Source organism: Podarcis pityusensis (genome assembly GCF_964106645.2).
Source record: "Podarcis pityusensis genome assembly, chromosome: 11".
Lineage (NCBI taxonomy): Eukaryota > Metazoa > Chordata > Lepidosauria > Squamata > Lacertidae > Podarcis > Podarcis pityusensis.
Genome location: NC_138036.1, coordinates 10676858 through 10693036, shown reverse-complemented (window position 1 = coordinate 10693036; position 16179 = coordinate 10676858). Strand labels below are relative to the sequence as shown.

The window sequence follows — 16179 nt, the reverse complement described above, 5'->3', positions numbered from 1 at the left end:
GGCTGGGTTGCCCCAGCCACTCTGGGTGCCTTCCAACACATATGAAAACATAACAGAACGTCAAACATTTTAAAAAAAACTTCCCTATACAGGGCTGCCTTCAGATGTCTTCTAAAAGTTGTATAGTTCTTTATCTCCTTGACATCTGATGGGAGGGCGTTCCACAGAGAGGGTGCCACTGCCGAAAAGCTCCTCTCTCTGCCTGGTTCTCTGTAGCTTCACTTCTCGCACTGAGGGAACCACCAGAAGGCCCTTGGAGCTGGACCTCAATGTCTGGGCTGAACGAGGAGGGTGGAGACAATCAAGTATACATTGCTGAACTTCTTGATGAATTGCATCATCTGTTGCTTTAATTTGAATAATGAATCTTTCATCACATACCATGTGTTAATTATCTTATCAGTGTCAAGATGCTTCAGTTGCGGGGTAAGCTCCCACGCAACGTATTTTAGGTTAATGGGCTAAAAAAGGCCACAACTTTATTGGTTACAGAATGTGAGTGGTATTGGCTTAGGCATTGGAAACTAACTGACTATATCTGACTCAGGCCTGTCTGTAGGAAGTCTTGGAAGGGTTAACCACCATTAGGGGGAGCCCTGCTGATGCACATCAACTAGGAACTCCCCCAGGGTCACCACTAGGGGTCATGCCACGGCCCTAGCCCCCCGTCTGGGGCTTCGGACAGAAACCACGCCCCTTGGATTCCTTTATGGGAATACCCTTGAATTAGGAGGGGTAGATGATGGCCACTATCTCCCCTCACCTCCAACTGACTAAAGAGCCTAACCTTAGGGAGGGAGGGAGAACTGCGCAAGCAGGAAGCAAAAGGGGGCGAGTCCTGGACCGCAGGCGATTTAAATAGCCCAAGCCACGCCCCCAACCAACCGCATTGGTCGGTCCAAAGGATGATGCGGCCAAGGACACCAATGGCACAGGGGCCATCCTGCGCCATGCGCGTGGGTCGGGCTTGTGCCCAGCCCACAACATCATCTCCCTGGGGACAGGAAATGGCTTTACCATCAACAGCGCTTTGTGAGTGGTTACTGTTAAGCCCTACCTAGAGACAGGAGAATTTTGACTCCATTCACTGTTATAAAGGCCAATCTATCTAATTCACACTTTCCAATATAATATATAAACTGAAACACATCAAACCTTTGAAATTTGCACTTCACCGAGTTTTGCAATGCAGTTCAACTTCATGCTGCCAGCCACAGGCTCTGTCTTGCTCCAGAGTGAGTTCTTGGTTTACCTCTTATGGTTTGTCTGAGAGAAAAAAACCGTGAGTCCAGCTTAAGCTATAGCACTAAGCAAAACCATGCCTTAGCCACAGAAAGCCTAGGGGAAGACTGCTGCAGCTGTGATCTTCACTTCACATCTTCACTTCAATCTGTGTCTGCATTTGCACATTTGTGTCAGTTCATAGTTTGGCTTAGCTGCACATGTGAACTCGCCCAGTGTAAAGGGAGGGTCTTGCATCTCTTAGAGGTTCATAGAGTTGGAGGCGACTTGCAGGCCAGTGGAGGTGTGTTTAATGGGCACACATTCAAGAGCTGCACAAAGCAGCTGTACTGTGCATCAATACATTGGCCCATTCCACCTTTTCTGCTCCCTCTTTTCTGTGTCGGCTTCCTGACTATCACAAATGTAACGTTTCACTTGTATCCCTTGTACACAATCTGCGGTTTTTCACATTGCAGCAAAAACCTTCTGAATGTGGGCTGCGTTGTGCTTCTGGGAGCTGTTATGTGCACAGGTGATGGGATCTGAGTCATCTCTCCTTCCATATTTTGTTTCTCGCACCCCATCTCCCAAACTCGCTTTCTTGAACTCGCAGATCTTGAGCTGGGTTGAAGTGCCATGGGGTGCCACCTACGTGGAATTAGGTTTGAGGGCCCCAGGTTGTTCACCCCTAGTTTAAAGAAGTGGGTCTGTACTATTTATTTTATTTGTACCCTGACCATCTGACTGGGCTGCCCCAGCCAACTATGGCTGCCATCGTAAACACACTCAGGAGTAGAGGTCTTCTGTTTATTCCCACTGATGAATGTGGCATATTCAAGACTGGGCAATTTATTATGATACCTTTTTGGGCTAGAGTCCATTCATCCGATGAAGTGGACTTTAAGTCCTCAAAGGCTTTACAGTCAAACCTTGGTTCCCAAACGCCTCTGTTTTGGAACGTTTCGGCTCCTGAGCACCAAAAACCCAGAAGTAAGTGTTCCAGTTTTCGAACATTTTTTGGAAGCCAAATGTCCGATGTGGCTTCCACTTGAGTGCAGCCAATTGGAAGCCGGGCCTCGGTTGTTGAACATTTCGGAAGCCGAACGGGTTACGTTCAACAACCGAGGTTTGACTGTACAAGACTGTCACTGCAACAGACCAACAAATGCTACCCTTCTGAAAATTATTGCTTATAGTAGCATTTCTCTGCCCTGTGGTCCTTGAAAGAGAGTTGTATCACACTGAAAAGATACCAACAAGTAATATAAACCCAGTATTTTTAAATTGTAGTATTTGGACCTTTGCGGGGAGGGGGGGCAGTACCTCTGTCAAGTGCTGAGCTGTGTTCATATATTCCTTCTCACCTACCCCCAAATTGCAGAACAAAGAATACAAGCTCCTGACTGAACAGTTCTCCGCAGCCACCACTTCTCACTCCACCGAGATAGAGAAGCTGAAGAAGGAGCTGCAACGATATCAGCGGAAGAAGGGAGACGCCAACCAGCTTGAATGCTTGCAAGAAGAAATCGACTCTCTCCGGTTGGCCCTGGAGAAGGCTCACGGGGAAAGAAAGATAGTAGAAGACACCTATACAAAGGAGAAAGATGTGCTCCGAAAGGTAATGCTCCCCAGGATTTGCCAGACTTTCCGTATCGCAGTGTCAAAACCTTGGACACACTTTCTGAAAGCTTGCTGGTTGGTTTTGCATTTCTCACTATTACAGTTTCTGCATCCATCTGCAAGGCCCACTGGCATTTCTCGAGGCTGATTTGCACTGCCAAATTCTTCCTTGCAGTTGCATGCATGACTACCTAGAAAAAGGTTACTGTGAAACCAGACTGTCCACTCAGGGAGATGGCAGACACCTCCATAATCTTAGCTCACCTTTGGGGTGGTGAGGGAGATGCCAACCAGTCCCCCTGTTCACTGCAGAAAACTTTGGCTGTTTTTCTGGGTGCAACGCACACGAAACAACAGACCTAACAGCTGTGTTCAAACCTTGGAGGAGAACTAATGCTCCAAAGATGCTTTGGAGAGATCATTTCATAAATGAGCTGTTCTAATTTTGTTGCTTTAGGGCTTTTTGGCTCCCCCTCTCTCTCCAGTTTTCATGCACATTGAATAACGCCTTACAAAAGCCATTTGAACTTTTCTTGTAATAAACTGCTTGCTTCCCACTGGCCCCTGTTATCCATTTAGGGTTTGGCTTTTTAAATGTCATGTGCACTTATTGATAAAATACCTCTGCAGTTTCCTGCCTGCCAAGAAAACTGGGGAATGGTTATATGAACGTAGATAAGAATTAGGCTGCTGTATGGATGAATGAGGCTTAGCAGGCATGTATTGTTGGGCTTGCCGGGACAGCAAAAATAAAATAAAAATCTTTATTATTCTGATGTATAAAGCCTTCTTTCTCCAGCAGCTCAGAATCCACGTACACGCTCTGTGTAGCAATTTTCCAAATTACAGCTGTTCTGCTCCGAGTTGCAATTGTGTAGACTGAGAGGAACACCACAGTGAAATTTGGGGTGCCAGCCTGCAGCCTTGTCCATGGGCAGCACAACCAAGCCGGTATTTCATGCGCTAAAAGCAATTCAGCGAAGTAAGACTGCTGTGGCTAAATAGAACGACCTTGTGTGCGACATGTCAGTGTCCCCTATTTTGCCAGTATTGGCTCTGGGAAATGAGAAGCATTCAAGTTACACTGAGCCTTTTCCTCTCTTTTTTTCTTCTCTTTTTTTTACCCTCAGACAATATGATCCGAGGTTTTTTATTTTAATATTACAGTGGTGCCTCGCAAGACGGAAAACCCGCTAGACGAAAGGGTTTTCCGTTTTGGAGGTGCTTCGCAAAACGAATTTCCTATGGGCTTGCTTCGCAAGACGAAAATGTTTTGCGAGTTCCTGCGGGGGTTTTTTCCTCCCCCCCCCTTTTTCCCAAGCCGCTAAGCCACTTATCAGCTGATCCGCTAAGCCGCTTAACAGCTGATCCGTTAAGCCACTAAGCCGCTTATCAGATGATCCGCTAAGCCCGCTAAGCCGCTAATAGCGCTAATCCGCTAAACCGCTAATGGGCTTGCTTCGTAAGACGAAAAAACCGCAAGACGAAGAGACTCGCGGAACGGATTCTTTTCGTCTTGCGAGGCACCACTGTATGTGAAAGACTAATTGCACTGTGGCAAAGAGTAAACAGTAAAGGGGGAAAAACAAGACATCAGGAATATCCACTGGAGTTTAGCAATGGCATGAATTCATTGCATCCCTCAGAATCGCTGAGGAGGTATCTCAGATTCACTTCAAGTTTAGTTTGGGGTGGATTCTTCACTTAGACATTCTTTCTCTTTCTTTAACACGAGGTTAAAAAACTCTCCTCAGAGTTTTCACCATGACCCACAGAGCCGTCTCGAGGTTTTTTCATGTCTGAGGCATAAGGTCCAAGTTTGCCTTAGACAGCAAACACTGTTTATACTAAACACTAAGAATGTAAGAATAGTCCGCTGGATCAGGCCAGTGGCCAATCTAGTCCAGCATCCTGTTCTCACAGTGGCCAACCGGATGCCCATGGAAAACTTGCTAAAAGAAACTGAGCTCAACATTATTCTCCCTGCTTGTGACTTCCATCAACTGCTCTTCACACCCACAGTAGAAGCAGAACACAGTCATCGTGTCTTGTGGGGAGAATTGCTCTTGTGCTCATGTTCTTTTTCCTGCTTTTCTACAGGCATATGGCTGGCCACTGTGAGAACACGACACTGGACTATCTTCCTTAATGTCCTTTTTGTGATTTTGCCAATGACTTGTGGGGTGGGTGGACTTTAAAAAATCTCAACGACTTTTGTGTCTGGATTTTCACTTTTTGAAATATGGCAACCCCAATTGACTTGGCCCAGCGGGCTGTTCTTATGCCTAGTAGCCATTGATTTATACCAAAGTTTGCACATTCTTTTAAAAAAATGGTCCTTAGAGTAGGCTTTTTAAAAAGCAATGCTTTCACTGTTGTGTATCATTATTCTAGCGATCGAAGGAGGACAAAAAACCGGTTTGGCTATAAAAGCCAGCCAGGTGAAACTCTGTCGCTCCACGGAGTTAACTGACCTTGAGTTGCCTTACATTGTGGGAGAGTAATATTGCTCTCTTGCTTTCTCCTCAGCGGATATCGGACTTGGAAGAGGAGAATGCGCTTCTGAAGCAGGAAAAAGAGGAGCTGAACAACAAAATTCTGTGTCAGTCGGAAGGTAAGGAAGAGCAGGGCATATGGTTTCATTTAACGCTGGAGATAAACCGGGCTGGCAGTTTTGCTTTTGTCTGTTGCTTGTAGTGTTGTGAGCCATTTCTCCCTTAGTGCTAGTTGTGATTGATAAGCAAAAATGTACTAATCTTCTAACCATCCCTCTTCGCCTCCCTCCCAAAGACATCGTTGGAATAGCTTTCAGGGAGGTGAGACAGCAGGAGGGGAAGCTGATTTAATTAAGCGTGGAATAAAAAAAGGTTTCCACACATGCGCACAAATTCCCCAATCTTCAGTTACATTTTTTTTTATCTAATCAGAGGAACTGTAAAGGGAAATTACTCAACAGTGTCAGCAAACAAGTGGTGTTCAGACAGCAGTATTTGCACTGCAACAAAGGGCCTCTTTAACATAACAAGGCACCGTGAATGGATCATTTTAAAAACTGACTTAGACACTGGCAAGCTGAGAGAGAAAACAGGCTGGGAAAACCATAATGTGCGTGAGGAACGCAAGCGCTCAGTAAATACCTTTGTTATCTAATGGGTTGTACAAGCTTATTGTTTTGATAGAGGGCTTTCTTTTATTTTTAGGGCTGTCACCCTAAAGAAACATTGCTTGGTGGATCAGATGAGTTCTATCTGATCCATCGGTTAGGAACAAATAGGAAACTGGCTCAGTGCACCTTGAGGCTTTTCCACACTTCCTAGGCTCAGATCCAAGCAGTTTTCTGTTTGTCATGCCACTTTCCTTAGGAAAACCCACTGTTTAGTCCTGAATTGGAACAAACATCAGTCATGGGCTACCAGATCTCTGAGCGCAGTGGTTATATGCTGACAAGGCCTCACTCCTGTCAAGTCATGCTGCAGCATTCTGCTCTAACTATTCAGCTTCTGGATCAAGCACGAGGGAATCTTCTTTAGGCTTCTTATTTATTTCAGAAGCCAGCAACATATACCAGTACAGTGGTACCTTGGGTTACAGACGCTTCAGGTTACATACTGTCAGGGAACTGACATCGGAGCCAGAGGCGGAGGCAAGGCTCCCAAGCGATGCTGGAGAAGGGCCCAGCAGGGAGAGAGGCAGCTCATCAGCTGGGGAAGGAAATCAGCGTAACACCAGGGATAAAGGGGGGCAGATGGGGGAATCGGCGAGGGGGCTCCAGGACTCCTCGCCGGAGACCAGCGGGGAGAGCACGGGTCCTCCGCTACCCACGCCCTCCCTGCGCAGAAGACTTCCGCACAGGGAGAGTAGGAGGAGACTTGGCGTCAAACAGCTTTTATGCTGGAAAAGGTTTAAGAAACGCCCACTGACGGATTCTGCTAGCGGCTGAAACAGCCACGAAGTGAAGGGCTGTCCAGACAGAAAAGGTTTAACCAGGCAACCTAGCCAGGAGTGGCAGGAACTTACGCACGAGCAACCCCTATAATTATTACACATACGCTTCAGGTTACAGACTCCACTAAACCAGAAATAGTGCTTCAGGTTAAGAACTTTGCTTCAGGATGAGAACAGAAATTGTGCGGGAGGCCCCATTAGCTAAAGTGGTGCTTCAGGTTAAAAACAGTTTCAGGTTAAGAACAGACCTCCAGAACGAATTAAGTACTTAACCCGAGGTACCACTGTATGTGTAAGACTGTAAGGCCAGTCCTCGCCAACCTAGTTACCTCCAGATGTTTGGGAGAGCCTGAATCGGTGCGATTTTTCTGGAAAAAGAGGTGCCGGAGCTCAACACTTCAGTAAAAATTCAATAGTTAAACATGTCAAATTTGTCTTCTTTTTGTTCTGTAAGATGAGTTTGCACAAAATGCTGTCGAGGAAAATCTGCTGACAAAGAAGGAGCTGGAAGAGGAGAGAGTTCGCTATCAGAATCTTGTGCAGGAGTATTCGAGGCTGGAGCAGAGATATGACAACTTAAGGGATGAAATGGCTATCATAAAGGTAATGGGATGCTATGTTAGGAGCAGATAGTATTCCGTCAACTGCGATAAGTTTGCTGGCTATATTTTGGGAAGCGCTTCCAACCACAGCAAATACCTATGTGTTCTCATTTAGAGCTGACAGAAATAATTAGTGATAAGCAATATCCCGTGAACATAATAGATTTATGTGGGATATGAGAACTAGTGTAACTCCCGTAGCTCTACTGAGTTAGGCCCCATCTGCATTGCACATTTAAAGCAGTACCATACCACTTTAAACCAACATGGCTTTCGAAAAGAGTCCTAGGAATAGTAGTTTAAGTCTGCCGAGACTTTTTAGAAGACTCTTATTCCCCACACAGAGCTACAATTCCCAGAGTCCCCTAGGAAGAAGGCTGGGCTGTTAAACCACTCTTGGAATTACAGCTCTGTGGAACGAGTAAAGAGTCTCCTAATGACTCTCAGCTTCCTTAACAAGCTACAGTTCCCAGAATTCTTTGGGGGCAAGTCATGACCCTGAAGGAAAAAAGGATGGGGGGAAAGGAGGTAAAAAGCAAACTCCAGCACCTGTTTTTGAAATTATGGTTCTGAAAACAGCTAGCTGGTATGGAGAAAGTTGGGACATGGGTGGCACTGTGGGTTAAGCCACAGACCCTAGGACTTGCTGATCAGAAGGTCGGCGGTTCGAATCCCCGCAACGGGGTGAGCTCCCGTTGCTCGGTCCAAGCTCCTGCCAACCTAGCAGTTTGAAAGCATGTCAAAGTGCAAGTAGATAAATAGGTACCACTCCGGTGGGAAGGTAAATGGCGTTTCCGTGCGCTGCTCTGGTTCGCCAGAAGCGGCTTAGCCATGCTGGCCACATGACCCGGAAGCTGTACGCCGGCTCCCTCGGCCAGTAAAGCGAGATGAGCGCCACAACACCAGAGTCGGCCACAACTGGACCTAATGGTCAGGGGTCCCTTTACCTTTATGGAGAAAGTTAATGTACCCTTGATGGTGTGGTGGCTGCCAGGTGATTGTTGAGGAGGAGCTGGAGAAAGCTAGTCACTGTGAAGCCTGTGAAACAGACCTCCTTCCCTTCTCTCCCTCTGTTCTGCAATCTGATAGAACAGCTGCCTGCAGGTGGTAGGTGGGTAACTTTAATACTGTCATCTCTTTCCATAGCAGACCCCAGGACACAGAAGAAATCCATCGAACCAGAGCAGCCTGGAATCAGACTCCAATTACCCGTCAATTTCTACATCTGAGGTTGGGGATACTGAGGATGCAATCCAGCAGGTGGAGGTATGAAAGTTCAATTCAAACAGGGTTTCGGAGCAGGGTTTTTTAAGCGGGTCCCTGCATGGTCACCGGAGTGTCATGACTTTCTCTGAATGAGGCAGATTGAGTAGAGATGTGGTTTTGAAAAGTGACTATTAAGTTTTCTTGTGCTGCTGGAAAGCCAACACTAATTATGTAGGGAGCAGCAGATGTCAAAACCTCAGCCTCGCATTGAGAAAGTCGCACTGTTTATATCTTTAATTAGGCAATTAAAGAGGATTAATTTTTAAACGCACGCTTTTAGTTAACAGTTAGGGCTGTGCACGGAGAGCATTAAGTAACGATAATTAAAAAGAAAGCTAGTGGTTAATAATGCATTTATATAACATATTTTCCTTTCAAAAGGCTTCTGAGCGCCTTTCCAAGCCTCCTGAGGACTGGCTTTAGGCACTCCTATTGTGTTTTCAGAGAGATTTCCAGCCTCCCTGGTACACTTTCAGCATAACCAACATTTTAAAGTACATTAGGGCACAAGGCATTAATGTATCTATCCGTGCAGCGTGCAGGCTTATTGGAGAATGCAGAGCAACACTCCGAAGGCTTCCTTGTGCTCTCCAAAAGGGCTAATAGAACAAAATCCCAAGGTTCCTGGAAGAGCATTTGAGGGGCCATAAAGGGTAAAGGGGACCCCTGACCATTGGGTCCAGTCGTGACCAACTCTGGGGTTGCGGCGCTCATCTCGCTTTATTGGCCGAGGGAGCCGGCGTACAGCTTCTGGGTCATGTGGCCAGCATGACTAAGCCACTTCTGGCGAACCAGAGCTGCTCACGAAAATGCCGTTTACCTTCCCGCCGGAGAGGTACCTATTTATCTACTTGCACTTTGACATGCTTTCAAACTGTTAGGTTGGCAGGAGCAGGGACTGAACAATGGGAGCTCACCCTGTCACGGGGATTTGAACTGCCGACCTTCTGATCGGCAACTCCTAGGCTCAGTGGTTTAACCCACAGCGCCACCCGCGTCCCCTTGAGGGGCCATAGGACAGGCTATATTTCTCTCTGAGCCCCCAGAGAGGGAGGTCCGTGGGTGAAGAAGCCTCCCCGTTGTGGGCACAGAGCCTGCTGCCACCCTTAGCACTCCACCATCGATAACAGTAAGGAGTTACCAGGTGGTAACTCCAGCAAGTGGGGGGCTGGATGCAAAGCCCTCGCATTCCCCCAACATCTCCCCCAATTGTGCCCCTAGTCCTGGAGCCATCACACTGATTTCCCCTCCCCTTTGGGACCAAAGGGAGAGGAAATATGAAAATGAATGAATGGTCAAGAAAGAAGGCCCCCACCTTCCACTATGCCAGCAGGAGTCCAGCAGGGTTTTGGATTGGCAAAATTTCTGTCTCCGTTTCTGCCCGTTCCATCCTTGTAAGATTAATCTGCCTAGGATGTTAAGAATGTGTTGAACTCAAGTAATGAGTGCAAGGGCTAAGGCCGATATTTTCAACCACTTAGAGTAGACAAAATGCATTCAGCTGGCATGTCCGGTGGCAGAGGTTATGATTGAAGGGCTCTGTGGCTTGCGTGTTAGTGTGTCTGGAGTAAAAAGCAAAATGGAATGGAGGCCAGACTACCACTGTTACGGATTTGTCTGTTACGGATTTTCTTGTGGCCTTTAGTCACTTCACCTCTCGGTGCTGCCATTTCTCTCCCTGTTAAATGGGTGTGTTTAGGATCGTTAGTTACCTGACCATGAGAGCTAAGAAGCCGAAGATGGATTTGTGAAATTGCTTTCTCACTTTGGATGCAACCCGTTGCACCAAGTGCAAAGTGTCAAGGCCTCTGACACCAGTAGAAGCTGCAGATTAAGAGCTTGCGCATCTCAGGTTTTTCTCTCTTTCTCTCCTGGCTTGGATGCATAGCATTCACACAGCCACCTTCATTCCTTATATACGTGGTAGACGAGAACTAGTGGTGCAATCTGTGCTGGAAACATTCTGCATGAAAGCTTGTGCAATTTGGCTGCTTCCATAGTGCACATTTACTGTCGAATAGCCACACGTCATTAACTCATTTTTTACAGGGCATCTGCATGATGTTGTGATCAAAACATCCCCCTCCTGTGTTTTCCCTGCTCAACCAAATCCCCCCCCCCCGACCTCATAAAATCTGGAGCAGCTGCGTAATTCAGCTGTAGAGGAGTCCTCATGCAGCTGTTCAGTAGGCTGTTTGTCCAGTTATTTATTGTTCTATTTATAATTTATTTTTATTACTATCATATACTTCAGCCAGCCAGACCATGGGGTGATTTACCAGTAACCAATCCATCAAATAAACACATCTCAGAAAATACAACAGTAAAATACGAAAGTGGAAATAAAACATTATAAAAACTCTACATCGTTTTTATGTCCTACATGACTTCCATCTCAGTGGTACCTTGGTTGTTGAACAGCTTGGCTCCCGAACAAATCGGTTCCCAAACGCCGCAAACCCAGAAGTGTGTGTTCCGGTTTGCAAACATTTTTTGGAAGCCAAATGTCCAATGCACCTTCCACGGCTTCCGATTGAGTGCAGGAAGCTCCTGCAGCCAATCAGAAGCCGCGCCTTGGTTTTCAAACAGTTCCAGGAGTCGAACGGACTCCCAGAACGGATTAAATTTGACAACCAAGGTACCACTGTTATTGTTGTTTAGTCGATTAGTCGTGTCCGACTCTTCGTGACCCCATGGACCAGAGCACGCCAGGCACTCTTGTCTTCCACTGCCTCCTGCAGTTTGGTCAAACTCATGCTGGTAGCTTCGAGAACACTGTCCAACTATCTTGTCCTCTGTCGTCCCCTTCTCCTTGTGCCCTCCATCTTTCCCAACATCAGGGTCTTTTCCAGGGAGTTTTCTCTTCTCACGAGGTGGCCAAAGTATCATGAGGTGGCCTCAGCTTCATCATCTGTCTTTCCAGTGAGCACTGAGGGCTGATTTCCTTAAGAATGGAGAGGTTTGATCTTCTTTCAGTCCATGGGACTCTCAAAAGTCTCCTCCAGCACCATAATTCAAAAGCATCAATTCTTCGGCGATCAGCCTTCTTTATGGTCCAGCTCTCACTTCCATACATCAGTACTGGGAAAACGATAGCTTTTACTATACGGACCTTTGTTGGCAAGGTGATGTCTCTGCCTTTTAAGATGCTGTTTAGGTTTGTCATTGCTTAATAAAAACACATTCTAGAATCAGAAATGTAGAGTTGAAAGGGACTCCATTGGTCATCCAGGTCAACCCCATGCAATGTAGGAATTTCAGCTAGATCATACACCAGAAGGTTACTAACAAAGAAGGTGATTGAACTGGCAAAGGGAGCGAGTTCCAGTTAGGATGCCACTGCAGAGAAGGCCCTGCCCTGTGCCACTGTAGAAAGTATCTCCCCATGAGTGGGATCACAAGCAGGGCCCTTCCCTCACTGACCACACGTGCCAATACATATAGAGAGAGGCACTCGTTCAGGTATCTGGCTCCCAAGAAATTTTGGGCTTTATATAGACTAGTGCCAGAATCTGGCCTGTTAGCGTATTGACAGTCAGTGCAGGTCCAAAAGGAGTGCTGCTCCATAATTCCATTGTCTGATCGCATACACCAATCTTGCTGGCACTTTCTCCCAACAGCTGCAGCTTCTGGATTGCCTTCATGGATCGCTTTGTGTGGAGCGCTCTGCTGTCTTCCAAACATGATGTCACCAGGACATGGTTAATTGCAGGGTTATCCACTCTTACCTTTCCTCCGCTCTTTCCAGATATGGTCACAATCTAAAGCTCTTTGTCTGAGCGCCCTTCTTCTTCTTTTGCGCTGGATCTTTCCCTGTAAAAACCTGCTCTTTAAAGCTCAGTCAGAACAAACAATCTACGGGAAACCTGAATTGACATTTGCTTCGATTCAGTGGGAAAGAGCAGGGAAAGCTCAAGCCAAAAACAGAAGAAGAAGAAGAAGAGTTTGGATTTGATATCCCGCCTTTCACTCCCTTTAAGGAGTCTCAAAGCGGCTAACATTCTCCTTTCCCTTCCTCCCCCACAACAAACACTCTGTGAGGTGAGTGGGGCTGAGAGACTTCAGAGAAGTGTGACTAGCCCAAGGTCACCCAGCAGCTGCATGTGGAGGAGCGGAGACGCGAACCCGGTTCCCCAGATTACGAGTCTACCGCTCTTAACCACTACACCACACTGGCTCTCTAGCACACAGACAGACACTTGGACACAGAGCTTTTAAATATGGATTTCTGCTTGGAAAGAAAGAGGCAAAAGGGAAGTTTGGATAAGCCCTGTGGCCAGCCTGTCTCTTGTCCAAAAACAACATATTTGGTGAACAAGTTATGGCCCACATAGATTTCCTCTAGCCATTTCCCCCAGCTCTCCTCTCTAGGGATCAGCTCTATCAGCTTAATACTTCTCTATCCAAATAGCATTGCCTTTATATTCATTTCTTTTCCCTCCCTCACCTTAATTTGGGTGAGAGGGAGCAACCATTATCGGATGTGCAGCAAGGAGGGGCAGGGAGTATTTAGCACCTTCTACCCCCCCCCTTCAGGGACGCAGGTGGCGCTGTGGGTTAAACCACAGAGCCTAGGACTTGCCAATCAGAAGGTCGGCAGTTCAAATCCCTGCGACGGGGTGAGCTCCCGTTGCTCGGTCCCTGCTCCTGCCAACCTTGCAGTTCAAAAGCACGTCAAAGTGCAAGTAGATAAATAGGTACCACTCCGGCGGGAAGGTAAATGGCATTTCCGTGCGCTGATCTGGTTCGCCAGAAGCGGCTTACTCATGCTGGCCACATGACCCGGAAGCTGTATGCCGGCTCCCTTGGCCAATAAAGCGAGATGAGTGCCGCAACCCCAGGGTCGGTCACGACTGGACCTAATGGTCAGGGGTCCCTTTACCTTTTACCCCCCCTTCAAAAAAAGCCCACCATGGTTCCAATGAAACCCTTCCCCTCCCAAGAATTTGGGGCTGAGTATATGTTTGGGAGTGAAGAAAGGGGCTGTCCACTTGGCTGCAAAATCTTATTTAGATTCCAAAGCTGCTATTCCAGTTCAAAGCAGAACACCAGTGACTGAGTACCTGCTAAATGGACCGCATCTGGAAGAACCCTTCTTTGGGTGGGAGAGAAGTGCTTCCTTGGCTTCCTGTTGGGCAAGAGTGTTGAACCAGCCACACAGCACGTTCCTTTCCCAATGCGCTGTATTTATTCAAAGCTCTCAGGTGTTGCTGAAAGGCTCCTGGTGACCTGCTGCATAATGCATGTTCCTGCGGTGCCTCCAGGCCATTAAGGTTACTCCCTGCTCTTACCTCTCGTTCTCCTCTTCCGTCATAGGAGGTTGGCATGGAGAAGGCGGCCATGGACATGACCCTCTTCCTAAAGCTTCAGAAGAGAGTGCGGGAACTCGAACAGGAGAGGAAGAAGCTGCAAAGCCAGCTGGAGAAGAGAGAAAATGAAAGCAAAAAACCCCAGGTAGAAAATGTCACTTTGCTGCTACTACCCACATTGGATTTCAAATCTATAACAGGCATTCCTGGGGAAACTTTAAAGCACGTGTTGCAGATTTAAGGCTCAAACTAGACACTGCATTAAATACACACAGGGATGGTTTTTTATGTGAAGATATACATGAAAATGTGACCCTTCCCCCTGTGGTCAGAAATGGTTCAGCCCTAGGAATTCTGTGCAGTTTGGTTGAATCTGTGGATCAGGTTAATAATAATAATAATAATAATAATAATTTATTTGTACCCTGCTGTGATGGGACGATGAGCTGCTTGTGTGTAAAATCCTAGTCCCTCAGAGTTTGGTCAAGTTTGCAAACCTCTGTCTGTAACGGAGCCCCTTAAACATGGCTCCGTCAGTCGCTGGCAGATTCCGACAGTGGTTGCTTTCGGAATCGCTTCCAACATAAAAGCTCCTTAACGGAAACACGTCTTCTGGACTCTCTGCGTGACAGTTTCCGGCGAGGAGTGGGTGTCCCTACAGGAGGTCCTGAAACCTCCCCACTGTTTTCGCTGGAAGTGTCTCTGAGCCATCCCTCCAGCTCCCTTTCCCTCAGCCCAGCTCCTCTCCCCCTACTGGTTCCCTCTTCAGCTGCTGAGTCTCTCCCAACCTGTGTGAGCCCTTTCACTTCCCTTCCTTCCGATGGCAGTTCCCTGACATCCACCTCCCCTCCAGGGCCCCCTTCATCCCCTCTCGCCCCCTCCTCTACGGGCGGTGAGGAGGCAAAACCCCGGAATGAACTTCCTTCATCTTCCGATGTCCCGAACACTTCTCTCCACCTGTTGCGGTTCCTGGTCTCGAAGTACTCCTCCTCCTCAGAGTCCATCTCCCCTTCCCCTTCCGATTCCGAGAATCCTTCCAACTCCTCCTCCTCATCGGTGGTCCCAAAGTATTCCCTCCGGAACCTCTCCACAGGCTGAGGTTTCCTTGGGAACCTTTGATGGAACGTTTCTATCAATACCTCGTCATTGATATCTTCTGCCATTACCCAAGTGTTTTCTGACTCCGGTTCTCCTTCCCACGCTACCAAATACTCCACCTGATCCCCCTTCCATCTGGCGTCGAGGATTTCTGCCACATGGCTGCTGCATTCCCTTTCTTCTATGACCGGTCCCCGAGTGGCCATCCCTTCTCGTCCCCCCTCATACGGTGACAGTAACGACCTGTGAAATACTGGGTGCAGTTTCATGTGGTTGGGTAACCGGAGCCTGAAAGCCACTGGGTTGACCTGTTGAATGACCTCAAAGGGACCCAATCTCCTGGGTCTTAATTTCTTACAACCTCCTTTGAACGGCAACCCTTGGGTTGACAGCCACACCCTATCTCCCACCCTTATGGTTTCACCTTCCCTTCGGTTCTTGTCTGCCTGCCTCTTGTATTCTTCCTTCGCCCTTTCTAAGTTGAGTTGGAGCTGACGATGGATTGCTTCCATTTCTTCTACAAAATGCTCGGCTGCCGGGACACCCCATCTCTCCCCTTCTCCCCCTGGGAAAGCCCTGGGATGACACCCATAATTAGCCAAGAAGGGGCTCATCCCTGTGGACACATTCTCGGCATTGTTGTAGGCAAATTCCGCCAGCGCCAACTTTTCTACCCAGTCATTCTCTCTGTCATTGACATAACACCTCAGGTATTGCTGGAGGACCCCGTTTGCTCTTTCCGCCTGCCCGTTGGTTTCAGGGTGCCGGGCAGTCGAAAAGTTGACCTCCACCTGCAGTAAGCTCATGAGCTTCCTCCAGAACCTGGAAGTAAATTGTTTTCCTCGGTCTGAGACCACCCTCAATGGCACCCCGTGCAACCTAAAAATGTGTTCTACAAATAACTTCGCTGTCTCTTCCGCCGTGACTGCATGCGAGCAGGCTACAAAGTGGCACATCTTTGTTAGTAGGTCTACCACCACCATGATGGCTGTTTTCCCCTTGGACTTCGGCAGATCAGTCATAAAATCTATCGACACTGCCTCCCAAGGTCGTTCTGGGGTTGGTAAGGGTTCTAATAGCCCCGCCGGTGCCCGCCTCTCCCCTTTGGCTCGCTG

The 16179-nt window shown here is 47.6% G+C and overlaps 1 protein-coding gene across 3 annotated transcripts in view; it reads left to right on the top strand.

Annotated features, from left to right (window-relative positions):
• The window catches only part of MYO5B (myosin VB), a 307859-nt gene that overhangs the window by 239668 nt on the left and 52012 nt on the right, over positions 1–16179 (top strand). For all 3 annotated transcript variants that reach the window (XM_080973376.1, XM_080973378.1, XM_080973377.1), the window contains exons 22-26: positions 2606–2842; positions 5374–5458; positions 7244–7392; positions 8538–8657; positions 13974–14111. In XM_080973376.1, coding sequence (XP_080829502.1) covers positions 2606–2842; positions 5374–5458; positions 7244–7392; positions 8538–8657; positions 13974–14111 — 729 coding nt within the window. The remainder of the gene's footprint in view (positions 1–2605; positions 2843–5373; positions 5459–7243; positions 7393–8537; positions 8658–13973; positions 14112–16179) is intronic.